We start from the raw sequence: 25,642 nt of genomic DNA, 5'->3' as shown, positions 1-25,642 counted from the left end.
TGCCTAAATTACTTGGTTGTTTTTCTCACAGCATCTGGACATGTAAGGAAGGCATCGGCAGTAAGAATTCCTCCTTGCTGGTTAAATATGAGATCACTACTGAGATTATCGTCTCATTAGTTATCAGATGTAGACTCTGACTGGTACACAGGGACACAACTCATGGGACTCACTGGTCTGTCATCTATGTGAATGGAGCCCCTAGAGCGGGGCAGTCCACATCCTGGGCAGCAAGACATGGCGGCCTTGTACTATAGCCCCCTCCTAGCTATTTTTCTTCCCTTATGATATCATCTCTAAATCCCCATCTTGATTTTCACTCTGGTGAGGCCAGTCGACTTGTTCTCCCCCAGAGGCTTGCCAATTTCCTTCTCGCTTCACCCCTACGTTTCCATCACCCCATCCTTGCCTTTAACTTGGTCCTGACCCGTGGAACACTGGAGAGCCTCTCCTTGGCCCTCAGTGAACTAAGCCAGTGGAAAACACCACTCCTGCCATAGCACGGAGAATTAAGGAGCACTAACAGCAGAAAATCTCGAAAGCACCAAGTTGAGAAGATTGTGCCTGACATTTTTCAATTTATCAAAGCAGATCTTGGTGTGGGGAGTAGAAGATGAACCATACACACTGGTAAAAACAGGTCCTTGGAGTTTGGAATGTGTGAGATGTTTGGACTGCATCATTAGGGGAAATATTTGGGGTGCCTGGCTGGTTCAGTCAGTAGAGCGTGACTCTTGATCTCGGGGTTGTGAGTTTGAGCCCCACACTGGGCCTAGAGATTATTTTTTAAAAAAAGAAATAAATAAGCGTATTAGAAAATTATGTGATTGACAATGAAAATGAAAAGGGAAAAAAAGGAAATAAGAATGCATTTGCACAGGACCTGACCCGTGTGGGGCTTAGTTGCCAAAGCCATGAGAATGTGGGGTTCCAAGAAAATCTAGATTCTAGGACTGAGGCTTGCATAAGGCTTGGTACTGCACAGAGGATGATGGAAACAGAGGCCTTGACACATGAGGCAGGGTTAGGAGAAAACACTTGACGAGTGATTATGTTCGGGTTATTCCACTTTCTGCCTTTTTAATGAAGGGGAATCCTTTGGTTCCTTGGCCAGGCTCCTGGACCTCTGTTTCAAATTGATTTTTGCATTTATTTTGAACACTTCCTGTGCCACCAAGCAGTGTTTTCTATACTTTGAATCCTTACAACAACTCTAAGAAGTAAATGTTCTTCTCCTTTTAGGACTGAAGAGGCAAAGGCCCAGAAAGGTTGAGTAACTTACCTAAAGTCACACAGTTAATAAACAGCAGAGCCAAAGTCCAAATCCAAGCCATCTGGCACCTGAGTCCCTGCTCTTGAGCCCCTTGCTATCCTGCTTATGTGTTGGGCTGATGGAAGTGAAGGAGGAGAATAGCAGAGACCCACAGAAGGCTAACAGGCACCTAGCAGTAGAAATGTCACCAAGCTCAGCGTAGGGAAAGGAGTGTTGTGTTTTGTCCCTTCGTTTGTTTGTTTAGTCGAGGGAAAGGAATTCGGATGAATGATGGCTGTGAAAAATGGGATTTTGAGGAGGAGGGGGAGGGGTAAAGAAGACTCTTACAACATCTCTCTCCGTGTTATATGGCATGGTTGTCCCCTGTAAATGTCCAAAATAGGCGATAAAGGTATGTGTGACTTTGAGGGCTGTATGGAGTTGGGTTTCTGTATGTCTTTTAGTTGCTGAGATGGGCCTTAAGACATGATCAAGAAGGCCCAGTTTCCCCTCGACTGCCCGGTAGCAGACACTGGGCCGAGAGCTGAGGGGGTCAGAGGACGCTCCCGCCAGAATGTTTGGCATCCTTACAGTATTCTGGTTTGTCCTGACACACTGTTTGGGAAATCTTCTTCCCCTCCAAATAAATAAATAAATAAATAAATAAATAAATAAATAAATGTAGATTGTGACAGGGCTGCCAGAATCTAGGAAGCAAGAGATCTTGCAAAAGAAATCCAACAGGGTTTAGTAATCAACAAGATGTGCATGGGGGGGGGGGGGGGAGAAGGAACGAGGGAGGAGGAAGGAGGGAGGGAGGAGGCTGGAGTTTTTTTCATCTGGAAGGATCTACTGAAACATATTGCCTGGTTACCTCTGGGGAGTGGTGGGGTCGGGAAGGGAGCTGGCAAGCGGAAGGACTTTTTCTTTTTTTAATTTTGTGCATGTCTGCATGGCTTGATTTTACTTTAAATAGCAAGAATATGTTCTTTCTATGCTTAGAAGAAAAAAAAAATCTTTTAAAACACCCATGTTTTAGTTTAGGATATGAGTGGTGTGCTGGTATTACCATAAAGCCACTAAGACGGCACTTTCAGAAAGCTAAATATTAGCCCCACATTATGTTTAGGATACATTTCCCTTTCCGTTCTATGAACCACCTGGCTCTGTGTTGTCCAAATCGAAGTTAAATGTACTTAAGAAAGGTAGCTGTGTTCTCCTAATCAGGATCCAAACAGATCAAAACATCCAGATTTTTGTCTCGATGTCAGAACGCTCGCTCAGGAGAGCATTCAGGTTCTTGGGAACATGGAGACAATTTGGAAATTCAGAAAATGTTCTGACGCATAAAGCGCTGTGGGTGCAGACAGGGTTCCTCCGAGGCCCAAGTACACGCGCAGGCTTACTTTTCTTTTTTCCCGGTGTGAAGCGCTGAAGGTGATTCTCGTCTGCTTTGAGAGGCAGCTGGGAAGCCAGTGGTACTGGCTGAGCCTCCAGGTGAAGGAGATGGCTCTGCGCAAGGTGGGAGGCCTGGCCCTGTGGGACTTCCTCGACTTCATCGTGCGGACCCGAATCCCCATCTTCGTGCTCTTGCGCCCGTTCATCCAGTGCAAGGTGTGGTGTGCGCTTCGCCCAGAAGCGCCGAGCCCCGGGGATGTGTTCTCTCCAGGTTAAGGCGGGATTGCTGCGGCGGTGTTGTGCGACGCAGGAGAGCTAGTTAGGAGGACCTTTTAATACCGTGTTTGTAAGCCAACAGCTCAAAAATGGATCCCAGAGGATCAAATGTCATGTTAGGAGTACCTTCGCAGTGAGAGCGTTATGAAACTCTCTAAAACTCTGCCCTCTCTTGACTCACCACTGCCCCCTAGGGAAAAAGACAAAAAAAAGATTGGCCCAAGGGTAGGATCTGGGGAAGGTTCTCCTTTCTTCCGTGACATGATAGAGATCTGATTTTAAATAAACATGGAAAAGATAGAACAGTTAAAGCATGTTTCCCCCCCCCAAATCCTCCCTCACTATTCATCTACTGTGTTAATCTTCTCATGCCCGAATTTCCTGGGGCAGTGATTCAAAATAATGTATTGATTAAGAGCTTCCTATATAAAGCACTGTCCTAAAAACTTCATTTGCATTACCTTATTTCAGCCTCACAACCAACTATGAAATAGATACAATAATTAGCCCATTTAACAGATGGGAAAATTGAGGACCTGAGAATCCATACCTTCCTTTCAGCTTCTGGCCCAGCCAGCAGAAAATCATGAAGAGCTCTCTGCCCGGCAACACATCGCAGACCAGCTGGAGCGACGCTTTATCCCACGCCCTCTGTGCAAGAGCTCCCTCATTGCCGAGTTCAACAGTGAACTAAAAATTCTAAAAGAGGCAGTTCATAGTGGCTCAGGTGAGTAACTGTGGGGTATTTTGCATTCGCTTGCTTCATGGAACTCACACCCTACAAAGAATGCCTCTGTCTGGGTCACCACTCTTTTTGGAACCATGTGTGAGGTAGTCATGTAAGTTCCCTGGTAGATTGGACTATGTGATCAATGCCAGCAACAAAGCAAGGGGTATCATGGGATTTTAATTTTGCTCTTTTCTAAACTTTTTTTTCAATCTTCGTTTCAGTAGTGAAGCTCTTCCTTGACTAGTTAACTAGGGGGAAAAAAGGTATTGAAATGCTTGCCTTCACTTCCTTTTTGGAAAGGAGAAGGGGGATTTGGTAGATGGTTTCATAGATGTTATTTCACTCAGTCCACGCAAATGCCCTTAAGGTCGATAACGGAGAGTCCACTTAAGGAATGAGGAAACCGAGACTCTGTAGAGAATAAAGAATCTACACACAGAACTAGAATGATTGCTTACAAAGCCTTGAACTTTTACAGATTGGGGGAGGTAGGGTTGAATTAGAGTTGGCAGGCTAGGAGATCCTTTCTTTACATTATTTAAAAGATTTTCTTTTGGGGTGCATTGTTTACTTTTTACGATTATTAACAGGAAATTACTAGGAGGGAAAACAAATCATTATCTGCCATTAGAGGGCAGTCATTACCCATAAGTAGACTCTCATATGTGTGGCTTTTTTCTTTCTAAAATGTACTATTGCTTGCGACGCATTAAAGACAAAGATTTTGACAAGTACAGTCTTAGTGAAATCTGCAGAGTGCCATTCAAATATTCTGCTTTATAATAAAATAACCTGACACATGCAAGGGGATATTTTATAAGTTATCATTTCCAGAAAAGGAGAATGCAAACACAGTTCTGATTACGTATTCTGATTTTGATTGAGAAGTTCCTATCAGACAATGCATTTATTACTCCTACATGCTTGTGTCAGGAGAGATAAATTTCTCAGTAAAATCTGCCAAGTTGGAAGCTTCAATTCATGTCAAAATTATTTTGCATTCTTCCAGCCTTCACATTTGAAATCAAAAGCAATGTCAAAGCATTTTACATTATTAGGGATACTATATTCCCCTGAGGAAACTGTTCAATTATGAGTAAATCAATAGCCAATTCTTTTTCTTTTTAAATCTCACTCCCACTTGCTACTTTATCCTAAAGACCACTTATCTGAGACACACTATTTAACTGACCTTTCCTAAAAAATACAGGGAGCCTTGATACAAGGGAGGAGTTTGAAGCAAGCATTTGTTTTCTTTCAAGACGCTCACCATGCATCTCCTTTGGTCTCTCGACCCCCAGCCTACCAAGGGAAGACGTCCATCAGTACTGTGGGCACCTCTACCTCCGCTTACCGCCTGAGCCTGGCCACCATGTCCCGCTCCAACACGGGCACGGGCACTGTCTGGGAGCAGGACAGTGAGCCCTCCCAGCAGGCTTCGCAGGACACCCTGAGTAGGACTGATGAGGAAGATGAGGAAAGTAGGTTACCCCACAGAATGGGGTAGATGTGGGGGTGACATGTGGGACCCAGCTTGGCCATGGAAATGAGGGCTTGGGAAGGATTTCTGCCGCTCTGACCTTTTTCAATGCTGATTCCCCAGTCATTTTTACAAAAAGGATTTAAAGTGGAATTGTGGGGCGTCTGGGGGGTGGCGTCAGTTAAGTGTCTGACTCAGTTTCGGCTCAGGTCATGATCTCAGAGTCAGGGCATCGAACCCCACATCAGGCTCCATGCTCAGTGGGGAGTCTGCTGGAGATTCTCTCTCCCTCTCTCTCTGCCCTTCCCATTCATGCTCTCTCGCTCTCTAAAACAAATAAATCTATAAAATAAATAAAATAAAATAAAATAAAATAAAATGGAATTGTGACTGATTCCATGATTCCTACTGCCTACTCTTTTATAAATTCCTCAGCAGCCTTGGTCATTTGGAAGGAATTCAGACAAAAGCAAATCTTTAGTGACCCCTACACCTTGAGCTTATAAATTCAACCTTTTCCACGCACTCTCATTTAAATTGTACTTAAGTAACTAAGGGAAGTGTTTATTCTGCTTTCTCCTGGCCATCTGGCCTATGGGGTTGACCAGCACTCCCCACTGAGCAAAGAAAACTAAGCAATGCTTATACTCAGGACTCAGAAAAGATCAGTTGGCTATACTATCTAGAACGTAAACCAATAGGCTTTCTTGAGGGACTACAACCCAAAAGGAAATACAACCCAAATCTGACTCAAGAGTGTTCCTAATGGCTGAGGTGGGCCAGGAGCTTCTAACACATGTGCATAAGATTTGGTGTCATGAAATGAGACCAGTCAAGAACGTGTTTCATATGTATGCTTAATAGGAGTAGGTTTTAAAAGTAAAAAGTGAAAGGTCCAATTAATTACCACTGTCATTTAACTATTTTTATTGCCTTGATTATTTTCTAGTTGTGTTTTAAAGACACTCTGAGGGGCACCTGGGTGGCTCAGTCAGATAAGCATCTGCCTTCAGCTCAGGTCATGATCCCAGGGTCCAGGATCGAGCCCCACATTGGGCTCCTTGCTCAGTGGGGAGCCTGCTTCTCCCTCTCCCTCTGCTGCTCCCCCTGCTTGTGCTCTCTCTCTCTCTCTCTGTCAAATAAATAAATAAAATCTTAAAAAAAAAGACACTCTGATATAACATTTATATAGCAAAGAGTGCTGTCAGTGCCTTAAGAATAAAGAAGACAGGGGCGCCTGGGTGGCTTAGTCGTTAGGCGTCTGCCTTCGGCTCAGGTCATGATCACAGGGTCCTGGGATCGAGCCCCACATCGGGCTCCCTGCTCCACGGGAAGCCTGCTTCTCCCTCTCCCACTCCCCCTGCTTGTGTTCCCTCTCTCGCTGTCTCTCTCTCTCTCTCTCTCTGTTAAATAAATAAATAAAATCTTAAAAAAAAAAAGAATGAAGAAGACAAAATCTAGATCTTCACTTAGAGCCTCTCCATATCAAACAACAATAAAAAGACCCATTTTAAACTAAATTAGGAGAAATAGGAGTTGAGGTTGGAATTTTAATTAACTAAGATGAATGAAAGTATTTTAATTCACTATTAGAGTTGGACGTGGAGGAGAGGGAAAGAAAGAAATGCAGTAACTTTTCCAAATGTGGTTTAGGGTTAATCAGACAATGAAGTGATGATCATACTGTCTTTCACCTGACCTACAGATATATTTTTTTCTAAATCACCCTGTTCATTGTGCAAGGAAATACTCTTCAAATTATAACGGGAAATCTTGAAAAATCTTGACCAAGAAAGAAAACAAAATGAGAGAAAAAAGGATAAGCAGTTTTATATTCATTAAGTCCTAGTAATAGTTCAGAACTTTAGTAGTATCTATTTTTCTTTAATGCTTTAAGTAACGTCTCCCAGCAATTTTTTTTTTAATTATGGGAAATGATACCACCTATCTTTAGTAAAGCTAAATATCTTTAGTAGGTAACCTCCTAGCCAGCAGGAAGGAGATAGGAGAGAAAAGTAGAGAGGACATAAAGAGCGATATCACCGATTGGGAGCCAGCACTTAAACCCACTGATGAACGTGCAGTTTTTTGCTAATATCGCTGCTCTTAGACAGCACAACCATCCCAGTGGAAACAGAGTTGCTAACAAATGTGTGGTTGTGATGTGGGTGTGTACTAATTTATATGGGATGGGTATAAAAGCCAAATGGTTGACTACTTTGACTTAAACTATTTTCCCATTCTATCATCAAACCCATATTAAGACGTAACAGGTACAAGATGAGGTATAAGAAAGTATGAGAAAAAATATGTTCTCTGAGATCTTAGATCTAGTCCTGTAGAGGAGATGACAGACATTTTCAATAAAGAACATTTAACAAAAGGGTGAATGGAAGGCAGCATGTAATTAATCATCAAACAAATATTGAGAGACTGTGAAGTGATATATGAGTTTAAATAGGAGGAAAAATCAGTGAGATATGGGAAAGGACTTTGTAGAAATAGTTCTATTTATGTTACCATGTTTTTCATGTTTTCAAGGCACATTTGCTTATTCCCTTCTCTGTGAACACACCTAAAAAAGAAATACCATTCTGTAACATGAATCAACTTCAAGTCAGTCATTATGTAACAAATTAAAATTTCTGGCACTCTTCATATACACCTTTTTGGTTTGAAAGAAGTTTCATTAGAAATACGACCACTTGGGGTATTTTAAATAAAGAACGTCAGATGACCTTACATGGTAGCATAAGTTCAACACAACACTACATTAATCAAAATATGTTCACTGTTCAGGGGCGCCTGGGTGGCTCAGTTGGTTAAGCGTCTGACTTGGTTTTGGCTCGGGTCGTGATCTCAGGGTCATGGGATCGAGGCTTGTGTCGCGCTTAGAGTAGAGTCTGCTTGAGATTCTTTCCCCCTCCCTCTCCTTCTTGCTCTTCCCCCAGCTTGTGTGTGTATGTTCTCTCCCTCTCTCTCTGGTAAATAAATAAATAAAATCTTTAAAAAATAAATAAAAATATGTTTACTGGTCAGCAACAAACACCATTAACTCACTTAAAATGAGGCCATCTTGTCACAAATACTGTGCTAAAGCTAACTTTCACATGGATTTGAATACATTGATTTCTGCTTCACGAAGAAAATAAGACTATATGCGTCAAGTTTAAAACTTCAGGTCAAAATAAGCATTTGTTTTTTAAATTTTAGAGGTTTTCAAATATTTACCCTAAAGCTATCTGAAATAGTCTTGCCCTCAGCAGTCTAAAAATCATTAAATGTACTGAATGTAGTTTTTCAGTGTCAAAGAAATATACTTGACTCATCTAGTAACAATATTCCTTTTTGCACTATTCTCAGAATGTTTAAAAATTTTTAGTCCAGCTTTTCTGAAATCAGATACCTCTTGACTTTCACAAATAACTTACTTGTAAAAATGGACAAGATATTTACATTTATTTCATGCAGGCTGTTTGAGGGTGGGAGATGCGTGGATGTGAAGAATTGTTTGTCCCTTTGTACAGATTAAAAACTAAGACCTTTGGGAGTCTTACATTGTAATCTGTACAAAGGGACGAATGATAATTTAGCTTTAAAGATTACCCTAAAGTGGGAACCCAAGCCAAGGACGGAACCCAAGTACAAACTCGGTTTGGGTCTTCAGATTAACATGACCACATTATAACACTCCATTCCTTTGTCCCCTATCAGATGACTCTGTAAGCATGCCCAGTGTGGTAAGTGAACAAGAAGCTTACCTTCTGAGCACCATTGGAAGGAGGCGGTTCTCCAGCCACGTCTCTAGCATGTCTGCACCTCAGGCTGAGGTGGGCATGTTACCCAGCCAAAGGTAAAGAGCCACGGATATCTTATACTCTGCATTTGGGGGCAAAGGTAGAATTCTGAAAATTCACTTTTGTTGTTCTAAAAAGGCTAAAAGAGAAGCAGAGGATTGTGTTTTTATATAGACCATTCGACAAAGGACTTTTCAACCAAAGTCATGCAAGGCAACAGTTTGCAAAGAGTTTTCTAAGCCAGACCAGTACAAGGGATCCCAGTTTCTGATCCAAGCATTGTTTCAACTTAAAAACTCTCTAGAAGTAGATAGATGGTCTTTTTTCTGGTTGTCAAATGATATTCTCATATTTCACATAAATCATTAGCTAAGCTAATAATGAGTACCTGGCTAGTGTATAGGACTAGCTTGATATATGTGGTCGAGTTTAGACTTTTGGTATGTCATTAGCATTTAGTTGGAGGTAGCGATGCTTAACCAAGTGGAAAAAGACCTACGCCACTATGTGTGACCTTCGGCAGGTCATTTAACAAGGGCCAACAGTGCTCTTTGTGAAAAAGGAGGTTGGCTAAAGTGACCTTTACAGTACCTTCTCTATAGTTATATGATTCCATGACTAAACACTTTAAGACATTTTCTTTATGTGTTCTCTGCCCTATAAGAACATACATAAAAGTTCCAAGATACATATATCAAACATAGAAAATGATCTGATGTAAGAGTCAAAACATTGTCTATTTCAGAGCCAATGATATTATCACTTCAGGAACTGAATGGTTTCAAAGAGTTAGCCTTATGTGTTTTTGGCTAGCTTGTTCTTTATTTTTAATATCTACAGATTTGATGTGGTATACTTCATATGTGGAAAATAATAAAAATCATAGCACATTCTAATGTTCAGGTAAAATCAGTATTATGCAGAAATAATTACCTTATGCCCAAATCCTTTAGCAAATAGTTCATGAACTTTACAGATGAAATAAAATTTGTGAAATAAAGCCTAACTTTGGAGAATATCAAAAACTAGGGGAAAATGATAAAAGATGATTAATAAGTAAATTGCATACTTATAAAGAAAACAGTATTTTATGTACCATTTGGTTAATACAAAAATTAATAATATATAAGGGTTACTATCATTGTAAGAGATTGTTTTACCTACCTTTTGGTAACTTACCTTTAAAAAGGAGGTCTTTTAAATAAAATGCACGAACAAAACTAGAGTTAAACTATAAAATGTCCAAAAAAACTAAAAAGATGCAAAGTCATACAAGCAGTTAATATTGGTAACTATCAATTCATTTTTAATTGCTAGCATGTGCAAGCTTCTATCAAGGATAAGAGAAAGCCATCCAGCAATTCATGTAAAAGTTTTATTTAAATTAGGGAATTGTAGGAATTTAACATAGAGGGTTTTTTGGTGGTTTACCTGAACTAACCAGACCATCCATTCCCTTTGTATGTACATATTCATTAAGAGGCTAACTTGTTTCAAGGGAGAAAATTTCTTCTCTTATGGATATTTTGGAAATCCAGAAAAATCATATAGTTAAGCCTTTTGGCTTGAGTCATATTTTGGAAGGCTAGTGAAAGTAGTAATATCTATGTGTATTAGGGAAAGGGAGCCTCTTTCTGGACACAGAGGCTATTTCTACAGTGTACAATTAGGTAAACAATTGGGGGGGGCAGGCCCTCCAGCTTTTTAAATAGTTTAATTCCATTCAATTTCGTAAGTATTTATTGAGTGCCTTGTGGATGCTTGCTTAGCCCGATGCTAGGTAGTGAAGGAGAGAGAAAATATGACACAATTTTTGTTCACAAATCCCAAAATCAGCTGCATCCAAATAAATCAATGAACTATTTAATTATTCTCTCACCAACCTGACAGGTTTCTTCTTTTGGCATTTACAATTCAGTCACTAGAGGGTGGAGTGAGGAGGTAAATGAGAGTTCCAGGTAAATATGCCGGGGTTATCTTCCTCCGGCTTGTTGCTGACTTGCATTTCCATTGCAAAATTAGCAAGGGAAGTTGAGTTCTTTCTTTGCTTCTCTTAATGGCATCAGTTCCAAGAGTTTGGTTGTGCCAATTCATGGTAAGTGGTTTTTTGTGTGATAATGTCACAACACATGAGAAAGAAGCAGGCTCCTGGTCAATGAAGAATCACGTAGATACTCAGACAAATGGAAAGTAACAACCACCCAGCCAAATGGTCACCAAAGGAATGATAGTCTTGTCTTCTACAGATTCATTCTACAATGCACTTCAGAGCTCATGTGTCCATTTGGAGCTCATTTTAAGTCCCAACTCTTGACCAATAAATAGATCACTCCTCTGAGAGTCATACCCACCCAAAGTCCCTCCTCCCCCATTACCTCGAGTCCTATGTCTTGACAAACCCAGCACAAGGTGAAATGGTTACCTGTCTCCTTCTCCTTCTTGTTCTGTTAAATTTATTTATTTTTGGCTCTTGGAAGCAGAAAATTGCATGCCTTTTTTTCTTTTTCTTTTATTTGTTTGCATTTTCTTTCCCTAAATGCTTCATCTCCCTACCCCTCCTGCAGTGAACCTAATGTCCTCGATGACTCCCAGGGCCTGGCCGCCGAGGGCAGCCTCTCTAGGTACAGTGTCAACGCTACCTGTCTATTGGTGTCTGTGCTGGGAAACTAGCTGTTCCCTGTCTCCTCTGTCTCTCTGTCTCTCTGTCTCCTCTCGCCGCGCCCCCCCCCCACCCCGGTCTTGATATCTCTTTCCATTTCTTGCCCTTTGTCGCTCATGAACACACGAGCCTGGAAGTCAAAGGTGTAGCCTCCTTCATTTGCAGCTTCAGAGCTCAATCACAAATGGCCTAAAAAGCTTTCTTAAAAAAAAAAACAACTGTGGCGTTCTTTTAAGGGCTTGTCCCATGGGCATCTAAAACATTTGATATGCTAAATGTTAATCTTATCCCATCCAGTCATTCCCTCCCACACTGATAGCCCTTAAGAATTGTTTTTCAGAAGCCTTTTAATACAACTCCCCATCATCAAGAAGCCCCTTATTAAATCCAGACAGGTCTTTTAGTTCATAGCATGGATGGTAAGAAAACAAACAATGCTGCTATAATAAGAGTAATGATGTTGATACAATTTCTGTAATTCCCTCTCTTTGATGCATGCTATGTGGCAGGCTATTATAGTAGCTTGTTCAAACAACACATAAAAAGAACGTCTGTCCCAGCACAAAGAGGACTCCCAAACTTGCCATGAAATGTCAGACACAAACATTTCTCGGTAAGTAAGAGAAGTCTTATGATGCAGACAATAAGATACCTGGGCTATTGGTTTAAAGCGTCAGAAAGGGGGACTGCACCTTTAACACTCAGATAAACCACGTCAAACATTCCTAATCTTGTGCTGTTGATTCACACCTCTCAACTAATCCTCATTAGGGGTGATGCTTCTTGTTCATTCGAACAGTGCCTTAGTTCCATCTCAAGAGAAAACATCCCCTTCCAGGTTTGCGTTATATAGTGAGGACAATACAACGTGTTTATTGCTTTAACACAAAGATGAGGAAATGTTGAGAGGCTGTTCCGGTGACAGGATATTCTTTGTTTTCTTTTTGTTTTCTTTGCATCTTGTCCAGATTTCACATTTTCTTCAGCAATTGAAAATGGGAAATTTAGTCCATCATCGGGTGTATCATTTTTTTTTTTTTTACTACACCCACAAATCATGGCATTCATTTGTGTTTGCAAGCCCTTGCCTTGACAGACCAGTCTCTTATTGATGGTAAACGTGGAAGTGCGGTGCTGCAGAGTGCAGACTCAAGTCCATTATTGAGAGCTGGGGGGGCGAGGTCAAATGAGACGGTTTCCCTTCATTGTTCACAGAGTTTGAAGAGATCAGAACCAAGTCTAGCGCCTTGACCACTACTTTCAAAGAATGCATTTGTTTGATGCTGAAAATTACATTTGAGACAGGTGCACCTCACTTAGAAGAGAACTTCAGTGGCCCTTGGAGAGTGGAAAGGATTAAACCAGACTTGCATTTGGCCGACTTTGTCCCAGGGCTCTTCCAATTAGGCCAAATTTTACTCTTGCTGAGTAAATACTAGTCCAGGTTTGGTGAGGGAAGGCAGGCATTTGAGTTGATTTTTATAAACTTTCTAAAGGATTTGGCCATCTCTGGCAGGTTCAGGGTTCAAATTGCTGAACTTGGAGTTATTGGAACCAGTCTGCCCTGGGTCCAGCACCAGTGGGAGTAAACCCAAAGTTCTTGCTATGTGAGACTGTTTCAGAGCCAAAATTGTAGCTTTTATCTACAACTGATTTAGTCAGTCATGTCAGGACTTTGGATACTGTTTTAGACCAACTGTTGTCGATCTGTTGTTGTTCCTATAACTGGCATGTTTTAGTTCTGGGTGTTAGCCACGCACACTCCATGGTGGTCATTAAGGAAACAGAGGATGAGGTGTTCACTTGGATTCTAAATAATGCTATTAATGCAGAGGAATCCCACCAGCCAGTAGCACATCCACCTTTGCCAGACCCTTCAAGTCATATTTCTTGAACTCCATCATGTCACCAAGTTCTCTTTGGAGGAGAGGAACTTTTGGCATTTACTAAGAGGTGGGTCATAAAATAGGATATGCACTTATTTATATTTGGTTTCTAGGCATTCTTATTTTTGGCATGAAACTTCTTTATGTTGCAGAATTTTCAGATCCTAAAGAAGCAGTAGGGATTAACCAAGGCAATTATATTTAGCACACACCCGAACACTCAGGACCTAAAGTACATCCAAAGTAGTCCTAAGGAAAATCTGGCTCCAAACCTTAAAGAAAACCAAGAAGCAGGTGCCTGGGTGGCTCAGTTGGCTAAGAGTCTGACTCTTGATCTCAGCTCAGGTCTTCATCTCAGGGTCGTGAGTTCAAGCCCAGCGTTGGGCTCCATGCTGGGCGTGGAGCCTTCTTACAAAAAAAAAAAAAGAATATCAGGAAGCATGCCCAAAGGAAAGTAATACACCCTGCTTCTCCCTTAACCCCCACATTTTGGCACATTTTCTGGAGATTTGCTTTTGAAAGAGCATTTATTTTAGGTCAGTGGGACAAGTTGGCCTGAGGGATAAATGAGGAAGAGACCAGAATAACGAGGGTGACCTGATAGATAGATAGAAACCAATAAAAATTATGCAGACCTTTTGAAAATTTCTTCCAGGATTTTTTTTTAAAATTGTGCTATCTGGTTTCTTTTGAATATTCATCACAAGAGGTATCAGCCTGTTAGACGCACTATGCTATGGAGGAAAAATTCTTTCTTTTGGAAATTAATACATTAAAATAGTATCCCATTCCCTTCTGTTGAGAATATTGCTCTTAGAGGCATAGAAACTCACTGTAGATGTTCCCTCCCTGTACCTGCCCCCAAATACACACACTGTCCATCATGTTTTCTCCAGAAGAATTAGACATACAGAAGTTCTTCAAGCACTTAGCCTGGATGTTTATACTTGAAGATCAGATTTTGTTTGGACACGTTAGAATACTTTGGAAGGCATGAATTGACAATCAATTCTAATTTTTTAAAAAGAGGTTATAATGCTATTTGATTCTGTAAGGGTAATTTTAATCCCAGTGAAAAAAAAGAATGTGGCTCAAGTTTGAGCAAGACTGTGTAGCCTGGGTGAGACAAAATAAAAATAACCTATTTAGCAGAGCCCATATCATGATCATCCACATTTCCAAAGTATGAAAACTTGGCAAGTACTCTCCAAGTACTTAGAAAAATATTTAAGCCTTTCTCGTGTAACTGAGAATGAACGGCTAAGAAAATGCGTGTTGTGATACACAGATATGGCCTTTGCCAGTGCTGCCTCAGTTCTTACTGGCTATCTGAGATCCAGATTATCCTCCCTTTTTACTCTGATTCCAGCCACTCCTCTCTAAATTCTGTGGCATTTAGCTTCCATTTTCTGGATGTTGTTGAAGGGGGTCAGGACAGACTCCCCAGAATGCTCCATTTTGGCATGTGGATTATTTTGAGCTGAAGGCACTTGAGACCCTGTGGCATCGAGAGAAACTTTTGTCCTTCTCTTAACCACACAGCAGACTCTACACTGGGGGTCTTTCCCAGAATAAGGGTTATTAGCAGAGATCAATTTTATCTGAGTGACCCATCTGTATGGCAGGGCAAACATCTAATTACCAAAAACCGGCTCTTCCTATCACCCTGCAAAGTGCCTTCCTTTCTTCTGAAATCCCTACCCCAAACCCCTTCTCCTTAGTTCAGAATGACCTAAAGACCTCATTTTGCCTGTCTTTGGAATTTCCATGATCTATGTGGATTCTCCATACTTAAACCTATAGAATTTGATTTTCTCCTGTTAATCTGTCTCATGTTAATTTGATTCTTAGTCCAGCTAGAAGGACTTCTAAGGGGACAGGAAATGTTGCTCCCTGACATTGTGGAGGCTAAGTAAATTTCAAACAATGATCTTTTATTGGGAAAGGGAAAAGTAGAATTTTGTCTCTTGTTTACTTCCCTGTTCTCTGTGAATGCTTTATGGCTCCTTTGGTGCTAGCTTTATGCATTCCTATCACAAGACAGTCACTCAGGGTAAATGGCTGTGCTTTGTGTCTTGTATTCCACCTCTAGATTTCTCTAACAATACTGAAGTTGAAACTAAAAGCACAGGTAGAGGCAATGAAAGTACTAATTCATTTTCCATGCACTAGTCTTACCTAGTGCTTCCACTTAAATTTTTTATTTATGAAATATATCTATGTCTCAGTCTACACATTTTTTGGTAATTTAAATGAATGATATGAATTATTATTACATTTTTACGTATTATGTTTTTATTACATTACTGAATGTCCCCTCATTCACCTATCCTATATTTTAAGAAGTTCCATTAGGTATATATCTCATTTAGGAGTTGCATACATATTTGTATACTACACTCCAGGCCCTCGGGCTGAAACAGGAAAAAAGAGGCAATTTGTGCCAGAATTGTTCTCCTGACATTGTCTGAACTTCGCTAGCTTATAAATTACTTCTTTGCATTTTGAGTAAGGTGTTTTTGTTTTTCGTAGACAGTTGAGTCAAAATTCTGCCAGGCCCTGAGTGCATGTACTTCCCTAAAATCTAGATCATTATATGGTTTGCCATAGTGATGTTTTTCAGTGACTCCAAAATACAAAGGATAATTTTAGTTTCAATTGGGAATGTTTTATTTCCTTTTATCTTTATTGTTTTAACCTATTATTTTGTGAAAACGTGGAAAATCGGCCATTTCTCATTCTCAAGATTAACATTTTCGAGAAACCAGTTTTCTTGAGAGAGGCGCTTAGGGCAAACACCTTGGTCTTCTCCTGGTTGGTTTTAGTACTGTACATTCTTATGGTCACAAATCATAAATCCTACAGGTTACTAAAATAGTACATGACTTGGAGAGAATTTGAAACTAAATTGAAACTACTTTTTCTATGCAACTTGATATAGACTTGAGAGAAAGTAATGTGTTCTGCATAAATTACTTCCATTATTAACTTCTCTGGCTGTCAATGAATGTGTCCCAGCTGCACCCAGTTAAACCAGACTTTGATGTCCCCAGTACACCTCTTTTAGGGAGAATATAATGTCTTAGCTGGGATATACTACTTCCAGGGACACGTTCTATAATTTCATTTTCGATATGCGCATTCCACCAATGAAATACTGTATCATTTACATAGAACAGCTAATTACTGAAGCTGTAAACTTGATTCATTTCTTAGATATAAGCCTCTCTATCCATAGAGAAAATTTTGGTGCTTATAATCCTCTCTGGAATAATCATCATGAAACTACCATTATGCTTTGACATTAACACTCCCTGAGTAACATGTATTTCTTTTCTTGCACCATTTTTTTCTCACAATCTCCGGTTACTGAATAAAAACGAGACAAGGGGACTGCCTCAATTTCATTTTCTCTGCCCAATTATTTTCAAAACATTTTATAACCCACTTCCTTTTAGTGTTCTAGAAGCAATAAACTCATTACAAATATCAAATGTAAAACAAAGAAGCATGCTATATACATCCCTTTTCATGTCCAAACCATTTTACATCAACTAACTTCTTTCCTCGACTTTAATGGGAGGTAGGTGGTAAGTATTAACCTCCCTTTATGGCCAAGGGAACTGAGGTAACATTTAGATGTCAATGAAGAAACCATCCCAAAGAAAGCTTTGCTTGGTATTTGGGAGAAACTTGTTTCTACTTCTGTGCATATGGTGATCGAATACTCTTTCCAATTTAAGGCACATGTTAAAATGTATAATTAATAAGGAGATGTCACTTCAAACATGCCAGCAACATAGTCTGGATTGCTTATCAGAATTTATTGCATTGTTCTTTTGAGTATTTTTCCATCTTCATAGAAAGGTCACATATGTATAAAAATAATGTATATTGATCTTTTGAACTTGACATTAAGGAGAACAAGAAAGTTTAAAAAGCATCTGTTTGGGGGACTCTTTATCAAATTTTGTACTGTGTATCCCAAATGGTATAATTATGATATAATGACATCCTTATTTCATAAAAACGTTGAGAAACTCCATTTGGTAATCGTTGATTTTCTTCTAGTGGAAATATGAGTAAGACCTTTAAAAAAATTACAGACATGACTATCACCCAGGTGATGGTTAACCAATTGTTAACATAACAGGGGAAACATCTGATTGTCTATCTTGCCACCAATTTCTTTCTCTACAACTGCAGCTAGATATTTTAAATAGCTCTCTCTCTCTCTCTCTCTCTCTCTCTCTCTCTCTCTTTTAATGGAAATGAATGAATATAGTCTTTCTTTTTCCTGGACAGTTGCTGACTCTGGATTCCTCTGTGGAATATTTTACTCTAAAAACAATTTGTAGATGACTCTCCTTTTGCAAAGGCAAAGCAGAAATCAGTTGCCCATTAACCAAATAAGCACATTGGCATCATCCACAGGATTACAATGTTCTCTGGGCACAAAACATTTCGTTTTTTTCACCGCCATTCCCATTATAAATACCTATTATACATGCATGCAGAATGAAAATGGATCATGGGCCCATGACAGTATTTTCAGCCTCACCCAACACTGAAGTAGCAACCACTGTCAGGAGTCATTTTTGCATATAAAATACACACATACACAGTAAATTTGGGGGGAGCAGGTTGTTGTTTTTATAAATTGCACATTATGTTTGAGTGCAGCTATTCAATTAAGTTTCTGAGTTCTTCTGATAGCTTGATTATTTTGCCGGCCTTTTAAATCTAAAATCTTTTCTTAAAAAACATTTAATTGTCTACCCATGTGACTATTCATTTACTCAGTAGTCACAGAGACTTCAGGCTGCAAACATGTGTTGAATGTGCCCCTTCACCCAAATGGATCCTGTGTCTGATGTGTTTGATATCTGTCCATCTTATTTTCATTTAAATTGAAATTTTAACAAAGGTGTTCCCATCCATGTGATAGAGTTGTTTGTGTTTGTTTGTCACCACCTTTTCCCTTCCCCTTGGAAAAAAAAAAATTGAGATTAGAATGTGACATCTTTAACCTTTTGGTGGCTTCCAAACCAGGGGTGTGATCGAACCAATGTTTTGCTGAATGATAGATATGGCATCAGTGACTAAAATCAAAATCTCAATTTTGGCAGCTTGGGGCTACGAGGCCTCGTCCTCCCTCCCAAACCCTTGAAATCTCCCATCCCAGGGATACTTTCCCAACCTTCCTTCAAAGATAATGGTATCTTTGAAGTGACTGTTTCATAGAAGTGGCTTTGGCTAACACCCAGCAGAGGATGGTCATCTGTACTCTCTCCGAGGTCCGCTAACACTGTTGATGCTTGACAGGGTGCCAAGTGTCCAGAGTGAACCTGGCCAACAGAACCTCCTCATTCAGCAGCCGCTGGGGAGGAAGAGGGGCCTGAGGCAGGTAAGCAGACCCGGAAAGGGCAGGAGAGTCATCCTATGAAATGGAAGCTCTAGTTAATTTGTAATGCCCATGAATATGGAGATCATATTTTGCCTTCTCCCTGCCTGAAATAAGCAGTACAAGAGCAACTTTAAAACGTAAGTACTTGGGCAAGTGGAGAGTTTTTAGCTTCTATTTTAGCTTTTGAATCTTCTTATTGGTAAAGCTGATTCCTAGGCTCATAAGCAGGTCTATACTTCTCTTTGTCCCCTGTTCAGAAACCTTTCCCGACCAAACTTACTGAGCAAGGAATATTTGTTATGAAGTTGATGTAAGGCCCGTTTCTATATACAGGCATAGACCCAGTTGTCCTTTCTTCCTCATTTCACAATTAATGATTCAGGTTAAAATCGAAATCAAAGTAAAGACCATCTTTACAGATTTCCTTAGGTGGGGTCCCTTTACTCTCTACATACAAATTTAAATGAGCCTTTGTACAGTCACTTTGATTGGAGCTTCCCAGCATTTGCATACCAGACACTTTCTCAGCAACTGAAATTTTTTCACCAACCTCCCCTTGAAAATTAGCATGTGTTTCACTACAACTTCTAGATGAGCAAAGGCTGATCAACAAGCAATGCTTATTAGTTATGTATCCTGAAATTGTCACATTGACTATTTTAAATTATATTGATTTATGTCCTTGGCATAGGGAAAGAACTAATAATTGGGAGATAGAATTGGTTAAAGAGGATGCCAGATTCAAATACTCAGTCGTTCCATATGCAGAAAGAAGTTTAATTTATCAGCTACAAGTACAAGCATCCACAGAAACCCATAAAGGAAAGAATACATCATAGAATCCTCTGAGCACAGTTTCCTCCCAGGCAGTTAGAACCCTCTTGCCAGCTTTATTCTGCCTATTCTCTTTAGCTAAGACGTCCTCTACTGTCACGTCAGAAGACGCAGACTGAACCCAAAAACCGCCACGGGGCTCGGCTGTCAACCACTCGCAGGAGTATTCAACCTAAAACGAAGCCATCTGGTGAGGCCTCCTGTGTCCCTTCCGACTATATCATTGATTCAGTGTCATGCAACTCAGTCAAGAAGGTCTGCAGCCCCCGAGCTCCTGCTCAGGATAAAGGAAGAAGTTTCCCAGAGCACTTTAGTGCCTTTCCTTCTTTTCCACCTTTCCTCCCCTATCCTTTCCCCACAGGTCTAGGGAAATGGAAGAGTTCAAGAAAAACCACAAATACTATGAGATTTGATTCTTGAAGGTTGTGTTTTCTTTACCCAAGCTGGGAACCGAGTTTGTTATGTCTTACTGAAGACAAAGAAATGATGAATGATAGGGACTTTTAAGTCTTGTTGGTAGCTGTTATGAGCGATGACCAAGTTCACCTAATGCTCTATGGAAATCTTGTTTTAAGCCATTTATGTAAAAATGATTTTTTCTACCCAAGTTCTCTTTATCAGGAGGTGAAATCAAAACATGTACATAATAGTCAAATATGCTCTTATTTATTACTAAGCCAGCAGTGTCTTTACAAAGAAAAGCCAGGAAACACTGGTTAGAGCTAATTATTAAGCACTTGACAATATATGTTTTCCCCATTTACTGCTTTACTTCTGACCCACAGCAGATCAGAAACGTTCTGTGACCTTCATCGAGGCTCAGCCGGAGCCAGCCGCCGCCCCACCAGAAACACTTCCCGCCACAGGCCAGCCCCAAGGCTGCAGTCCAGCCCCATCTAAGAAGCCGGAAGGAATGAGCAAACCAGTCCTCACGTCTTCCCCTGCCACTGTAGTTGCTGATCTTCACAGCCTGTCTCCCAGGCAGGTGAGGGCTCTAAAGAAACAGGCGAGGCTTGCCCCCTGCACACTTGTGTCTAGGAACAACATGGATATGCACATTTATTCCATATAATGGAAGTCTGAGTCCGTAACATTTTGTTATTCAGACAGACAACAGTCCTGTCGTCATGGACAAGAACATCCATATAAAGTATGTGGGCAGTAATACATCTACTTAAGAAGGAATAAGAGAAATCTTGGGATTCTTTGTTATGAAAAACCCAAGAGAAAATATTTCATAATGAAAATAACCATTGAAAACCATGATACAATACCTGGTTGAAAGGTAGTTCAATTTGAAAGGAAAATAAAGTTACCGGTCTAGAAGCCTATAAATAGAGAGCCGTCTGTGTCCTATGAGATGAGAGGAACTCAATATTCCGATCTTTTTTCTCATCATTTTGATATTTTTCTTGTCTTGATTTTTTTTTCTTCTTTGAATTTTTATAAATGAATCCCCATAGGCCCCATGTCCTTCCCAGCGTCATTTAGAGAAAGCTAAGGGGCAATAATACTACATACGTTTGTAGAGTGTTGAATGGTTAACAGGCTTCGTAACACCACCATCTTGTTATCCTCAGAGTCTACAGGGTAAGCAGTGCAAAAAAATACACTCATGCTGCAGGTTAGGAAACAGGCTTGCAAGGGTGAAAGGGTCCATGTAAGAGCTCACATATGACAAAAGCTAGAGCTGGGACTGGCCAGCATCCTTGTCCAGCTTCAGGTAGACAATGACATTTTTGATCCTCTGTCCTCACACCTATCCTGATTTCCATGATGTCATGATCCTTTTGATGACAGAGTGAGCCCCTCCCCGCTGAAGAAGGAGAAAAGAGGGAGGACGCAGAAGTGCAAGGTGCTCCAGCACATGGTCCCCTCTCTACGCAGCTCTCAGACCCTGAAGAATTCACAGGCCTTGAGACATCCATCCTCCTACAGCACGGAGACACTGTCCTTCACATCAGTGAGGAACACGGCATGGAGAACCCCCTGCTGTCCAGCCAGTTCACTCTGATGCCCACCGAGCTGGGGGAGACTGACGGAGACCTAGATGAGTCTCATGTTTAATTCCGTATCTTGTTAAGAGTGGCAGGTGTAGACAAGATGTGGGAGGGATCGCTTTCCTAAAAGGTGAATACTTTTGCTTGGAAAAGATGAAAACACAGCACTTTACATCCAACGGGTGACACAAATCTCAGTAGATTTTGCTGCTAATGCGCACGTTGTTTCATAAACATCTTTAAAAAAATCAATGGCTAAGATAATTTGGTTGTGTGAAGACCATAAAAACCAGGGAAGACTAAGAGGAAAGAGCCATTTCACTGCACATTATTTATGATTCAAGAAGCCTCGAGCAGTTAAAAATATATACTATTATGGAGCTGCTTACCTAGGAATATTAACAAATAATATGTACTAAAAAGAGAATGCAATTTTTGAGATTACTCACGTTATACATCTCATGCAAATGTTTATTTTTATAGTTTCAAAAATATTAAATCAGGTGGCTATATGAGTAGCAATTTACATAAAAATAATCAATAAGGAAAATATTAGTTTGAGGAGACTAATAAATAAGCCTGCAGCCATTTTTGCTTTGATCGACAATACAGCCATTTACAAGAAAAAGAAAAAAGTACTATTTTTAAAGATGTGGATTTTTCAATACTTATTTTTCAACCGTCATTTACCTTGCATGTTGTAAATCAAAATGCTAAAGCCCTAAGATCATTCCATTTCACAACCACATTAGAGAGAAAATATTCTAAAAATTATCAGATGTAATTTTGAATTAAGAACCTAAACAGCCTATACTATGATACAAGCTAAATGTAAATATAATAGCTAGAAAGAGATCGTATTCCTACTTCTAGCCATGACCACGTCAATGCCAAGATTAAGAGATATTGGAAGATGTGATTACAGTATCCTGTGCCTGCCCTTGAGGGCATATTTTCAGATATTAAGGTTATTGTTAGAATTGGTTCAATAAAATAACTTTTTCTCAACGTTAACAATTTTTCTATGATCCTTTAGACATCTACATTTATGAGGGAAAATTATAAAGTGAGCAATCTCTTCACAGACACAGTCAGCTTGTGTATTTCACTTTAACTTGAAGTTCACTTACTTCAAGAAAAGCATAAAACTTAGAAGGCTCATGAGGCCGTATCTAGTGTGTTACTGATCCTGTAACAGGGCTTGGCATCATATAGTTCAAAACTGAATTTCAAAATTTTAACAGTTTACATTAGAAAACTGTTACATAACTACTAAACATATAAAAACTCATATATGTACCTAATTTGGTGTGGGGTGTGTGTGTGTGTGTGTGTGTGTGTGTGTGTGTGCGTGCATTTTTCTAGTCCTCCAATTAAAGTTACAGATTTTGATTACATTGCAATGAATTGAAAACACATTCTGTATGCTTTAACTTCAACTACATTGGCTATGAAAAGTATGTTTATATAGAGAGGAGACCCGCTAAAGTCACCCAAATCACAAAGGGAAATTATTTTTTTCTGTTAGAATTGCTTATTAAATAGGCATTGCTTTGGTTGTGATTTATACTTTCAAATAGAATTTGGGGTTTGGGTCCCATTTACTAAAAGAACTAAAGACATCTGTGAGTTAAAGATAATGGACAAAATGAAAAATTTCAAATCTAAAACTTGAGAAAATAGAGGGGGTATATGGCCTCTTTCAATGTTTTACAAAATTTTCAGAACATTTACTTAATGTTGAATTAATTCTCAAGTGCAGAAATATACATATAAAGTGGTTTTATGATTCTTTCTAAGCTGATGTATTTTGCCTGTTAAAAATTATGCTGCTCAATTAGTGTTAGAGGCCTTATGTTTGGTAATTACAAGTGTCTGGGCTATATGAGTCTCTATATATGTGTGCACTTTGTTCCAGTTTTTTGATTCTTGATCCAAATTCTCCACGTATAATTGTATCAAATATTTAAAAAGTAAAGGGGTCAAAGAAGATTGTTGAATATCTGAGGATTCTAAATACCTTTATATGTACTTACAAAGGTCCTGGGCTGTTTTGAACATGATGATACTGGCATGTCTGTCTTTCAGCCTCACTCCTTCACTCTAGTGTTATGGAAGTCTGTTAGAAACTTTTTTAATAAGCTAAGTATCGTTGTACCTTGCAAAAAAGCCTCCACTCTGAGAAACAGGGCCTTATAGAGTGGGAATGTTTTCATACTGGGACTACTGAGATTTTGCAGATGTGTGCATCTGTTCCATTTAAGGTGCCCTTAAATGTGTTGAATGTAATGTGTTGAATGTTTATGTGTAATTGATAATTTATATGTATGTGCATAAGATTGTCTCAAGATGTATTCTCAGGAGTACTGTTACCTGGAGTTTGAAAGAATAATTATTTAAAAAAAACAGTTGGGGAAGATCAGAAAAAGTTCAGGATAATTAACAGTTTTTTGTAATCAAAATATTATTGAGTATATGACTAAAATTTATTATATATGATAAATACAGATTAGTCATACTAGATTATTTCTTAAGCTATGATGCTTAATGATATTTATCTTGTTTAAAGGAAAATCAAAACAGGCACCTACTTCCCATGTATAAAAAATTGGACTCAACCAAGAGGTTGCTTCTTCTGAAATTATCTTTTGAGAGACCTCAGAATAAACATGTATCATCCGTTATAGTGGGTGTAGATTTAGACCACTCGGATTCAATTAAAGCAGTTCAAATCCTGGATACAGCATTTTCTATAGCAAAACATTTTACTTTCATTTTTCAGTATTTGCTGGTTTTATAATTCTATTAGATAAGTTATTTGATTTTTCCGAAAAGGAAACTGAGTTATTGAATGCATTGGGACAGGTCACTGAGAACCACCGTATCAAAAGGCGTAACTGGGCATGACAATGGTGAAGGAAAAAAAAAAAAAAATATATATATATATATATATATATATATGGTGTTTGGGTGTCTGGTTAGGGCCTGTTGCACAGGCTGGGAATAACTGTTTTCTCTTTCAAGCCTGCAAGAGCACGGTAGGCAGGGTGACATCTCCTCCCTTCTTTATTTATTTGAGAGAGAGAGAGAGAGATTGAGAGAATGAGTCAGGGGAGGGGCAGAGGGAGAAGCTGACTCCCTGCAGAGCAGGGAGCCAAACACGGGACTCGATCCCAGGACCCTGGGATCATGACCTGAGCCGAAGGCAGGTGCTTAAATGACTGACCCCCCCCAGGCACCCTTCCTCCCTTCTTTAGTATCTGTCCCTTTAGTCAATGAAGACCATTCTTCACTCTGCTGTCTGGCTCTAAGACCATCTATGATGAGACTAGGGTGTTTATAGGGACCAACAAGGAAAAAAGGGTGATAAATGGAATTACAGTCCAAAAGGCAAACTAAATACCCTTCCTCAAGTTATACAGGATATTTTATGAAGTCTCTGGAATTTGCTGCTATCACACCGAGTTATGCTGTTGCCCTATGACCTCACCCTTCCAATTCCATGGCCTTGTCTTGGCCGTGAGTAGAAAGTCCCACTTCCTCATTTACTTTAGTGGGTCTCAACTGCGGCATTTCAGAAACAAAGTTTGGTTTGACACTCAGGACAATAAAAACAAGGGCAGAATGTATTTGGAAAAGCTTAAGACAAATTTACTTATATTATTTCAGGATCATTTAGCATTACAGATCAATGTACCTCCATAATATTTTTCAATAGTCACTGTGACTGCAGGATGAAAATCCTTTATTAGCCATTTTATAGGTAAAAACAAAAGATTGATTACTCAGCCAACTTCCCTCAGATGACTTTGAAGTCTGTTATGAATGACCAAAGAGCATGGAAAAAAATGCATATGAATAAATACCGAAACGTTTATGAAAGATATTTATGAAAGATATTAAGACCTCTGTGTTTGAATATG

The 25,642-nt window shown here is 39.6% G+C and overlaps 1 protein-coding gene across 5 annotated transcripts in view; it reads left to right on the top strand.

The window, feature by feature from the left end:
* Positions 1–22,139, top strand: part of UNC80 (unc-80 subunit of NALCN channel complex) — a 225,172-nt gene extending 203,033 nt beyond the window's left edge. For 4 of the 5 annotated variants that reach the window (XM_088022040.1, XM_028112209.2, XM_088022041.1 and 1 more), the window contains 9 exons: positions 2,682–2,866; positions 3,488–3,653; positions 4,958–5,137; positions 8,851–8,989; positions 11,498–11,554; positions 18,804–18,885; positions 19,798–19,909; positions 20,505–20,704; positions 21,520–22,139. In XM_088022040.1, the coding sequence (XP_087878166.1) occupies positions 2,682–2,866; positions 3,488–3,653; positions 4,958–5,137; positions 8,851–8,989; positions 11,498–11,554; positions 18,804–18,885; positions 19,798–19,909; positions 20,505–20,704; positions 21,520–21,786 (1,388 nt within the window). In that variant the 3' untranslated portion in view covers positions 21,787–22,139. The remainder of the gene's footprint in view (positions 1–2,681; positions 2,867–3,487; positions 3,654–4,957; positions 5,138–8,850; positions 8,990–11,497; positions 11,555–18,803; positions 18,886–19,797; positions 19,910–20,504; positions 20,705–21,519) is intronic. The other variant, XM_028112210.2, reaches the window with a different exon arrangement.
* Positions 22,140–25,642: the final 3,503 nt, after the last annotated feature.

This window comes from Eumetopias jubatus, unplaced genomic scaffold (genome assembly GCF_037043125.1).
Source record: "Eumetopias jubatus isolate StellerSeaLion01/CBP00866 unplaced genomic scaffold, mEumJub1_p1.0 scaffold_3, whole genome shotgun sequence".
Lineage (NCBI taxonomy): Eukaryota > Metazoa > Chordata > Mammalia > Carnivora > Otariidae > Eumetopias > Eumetopias jubatus.
The sequence above is the reverse complement of the archived record's forward strand: the minus strand, read 5'-3'. Positions and strand labels throughout refer to the sequence as shown.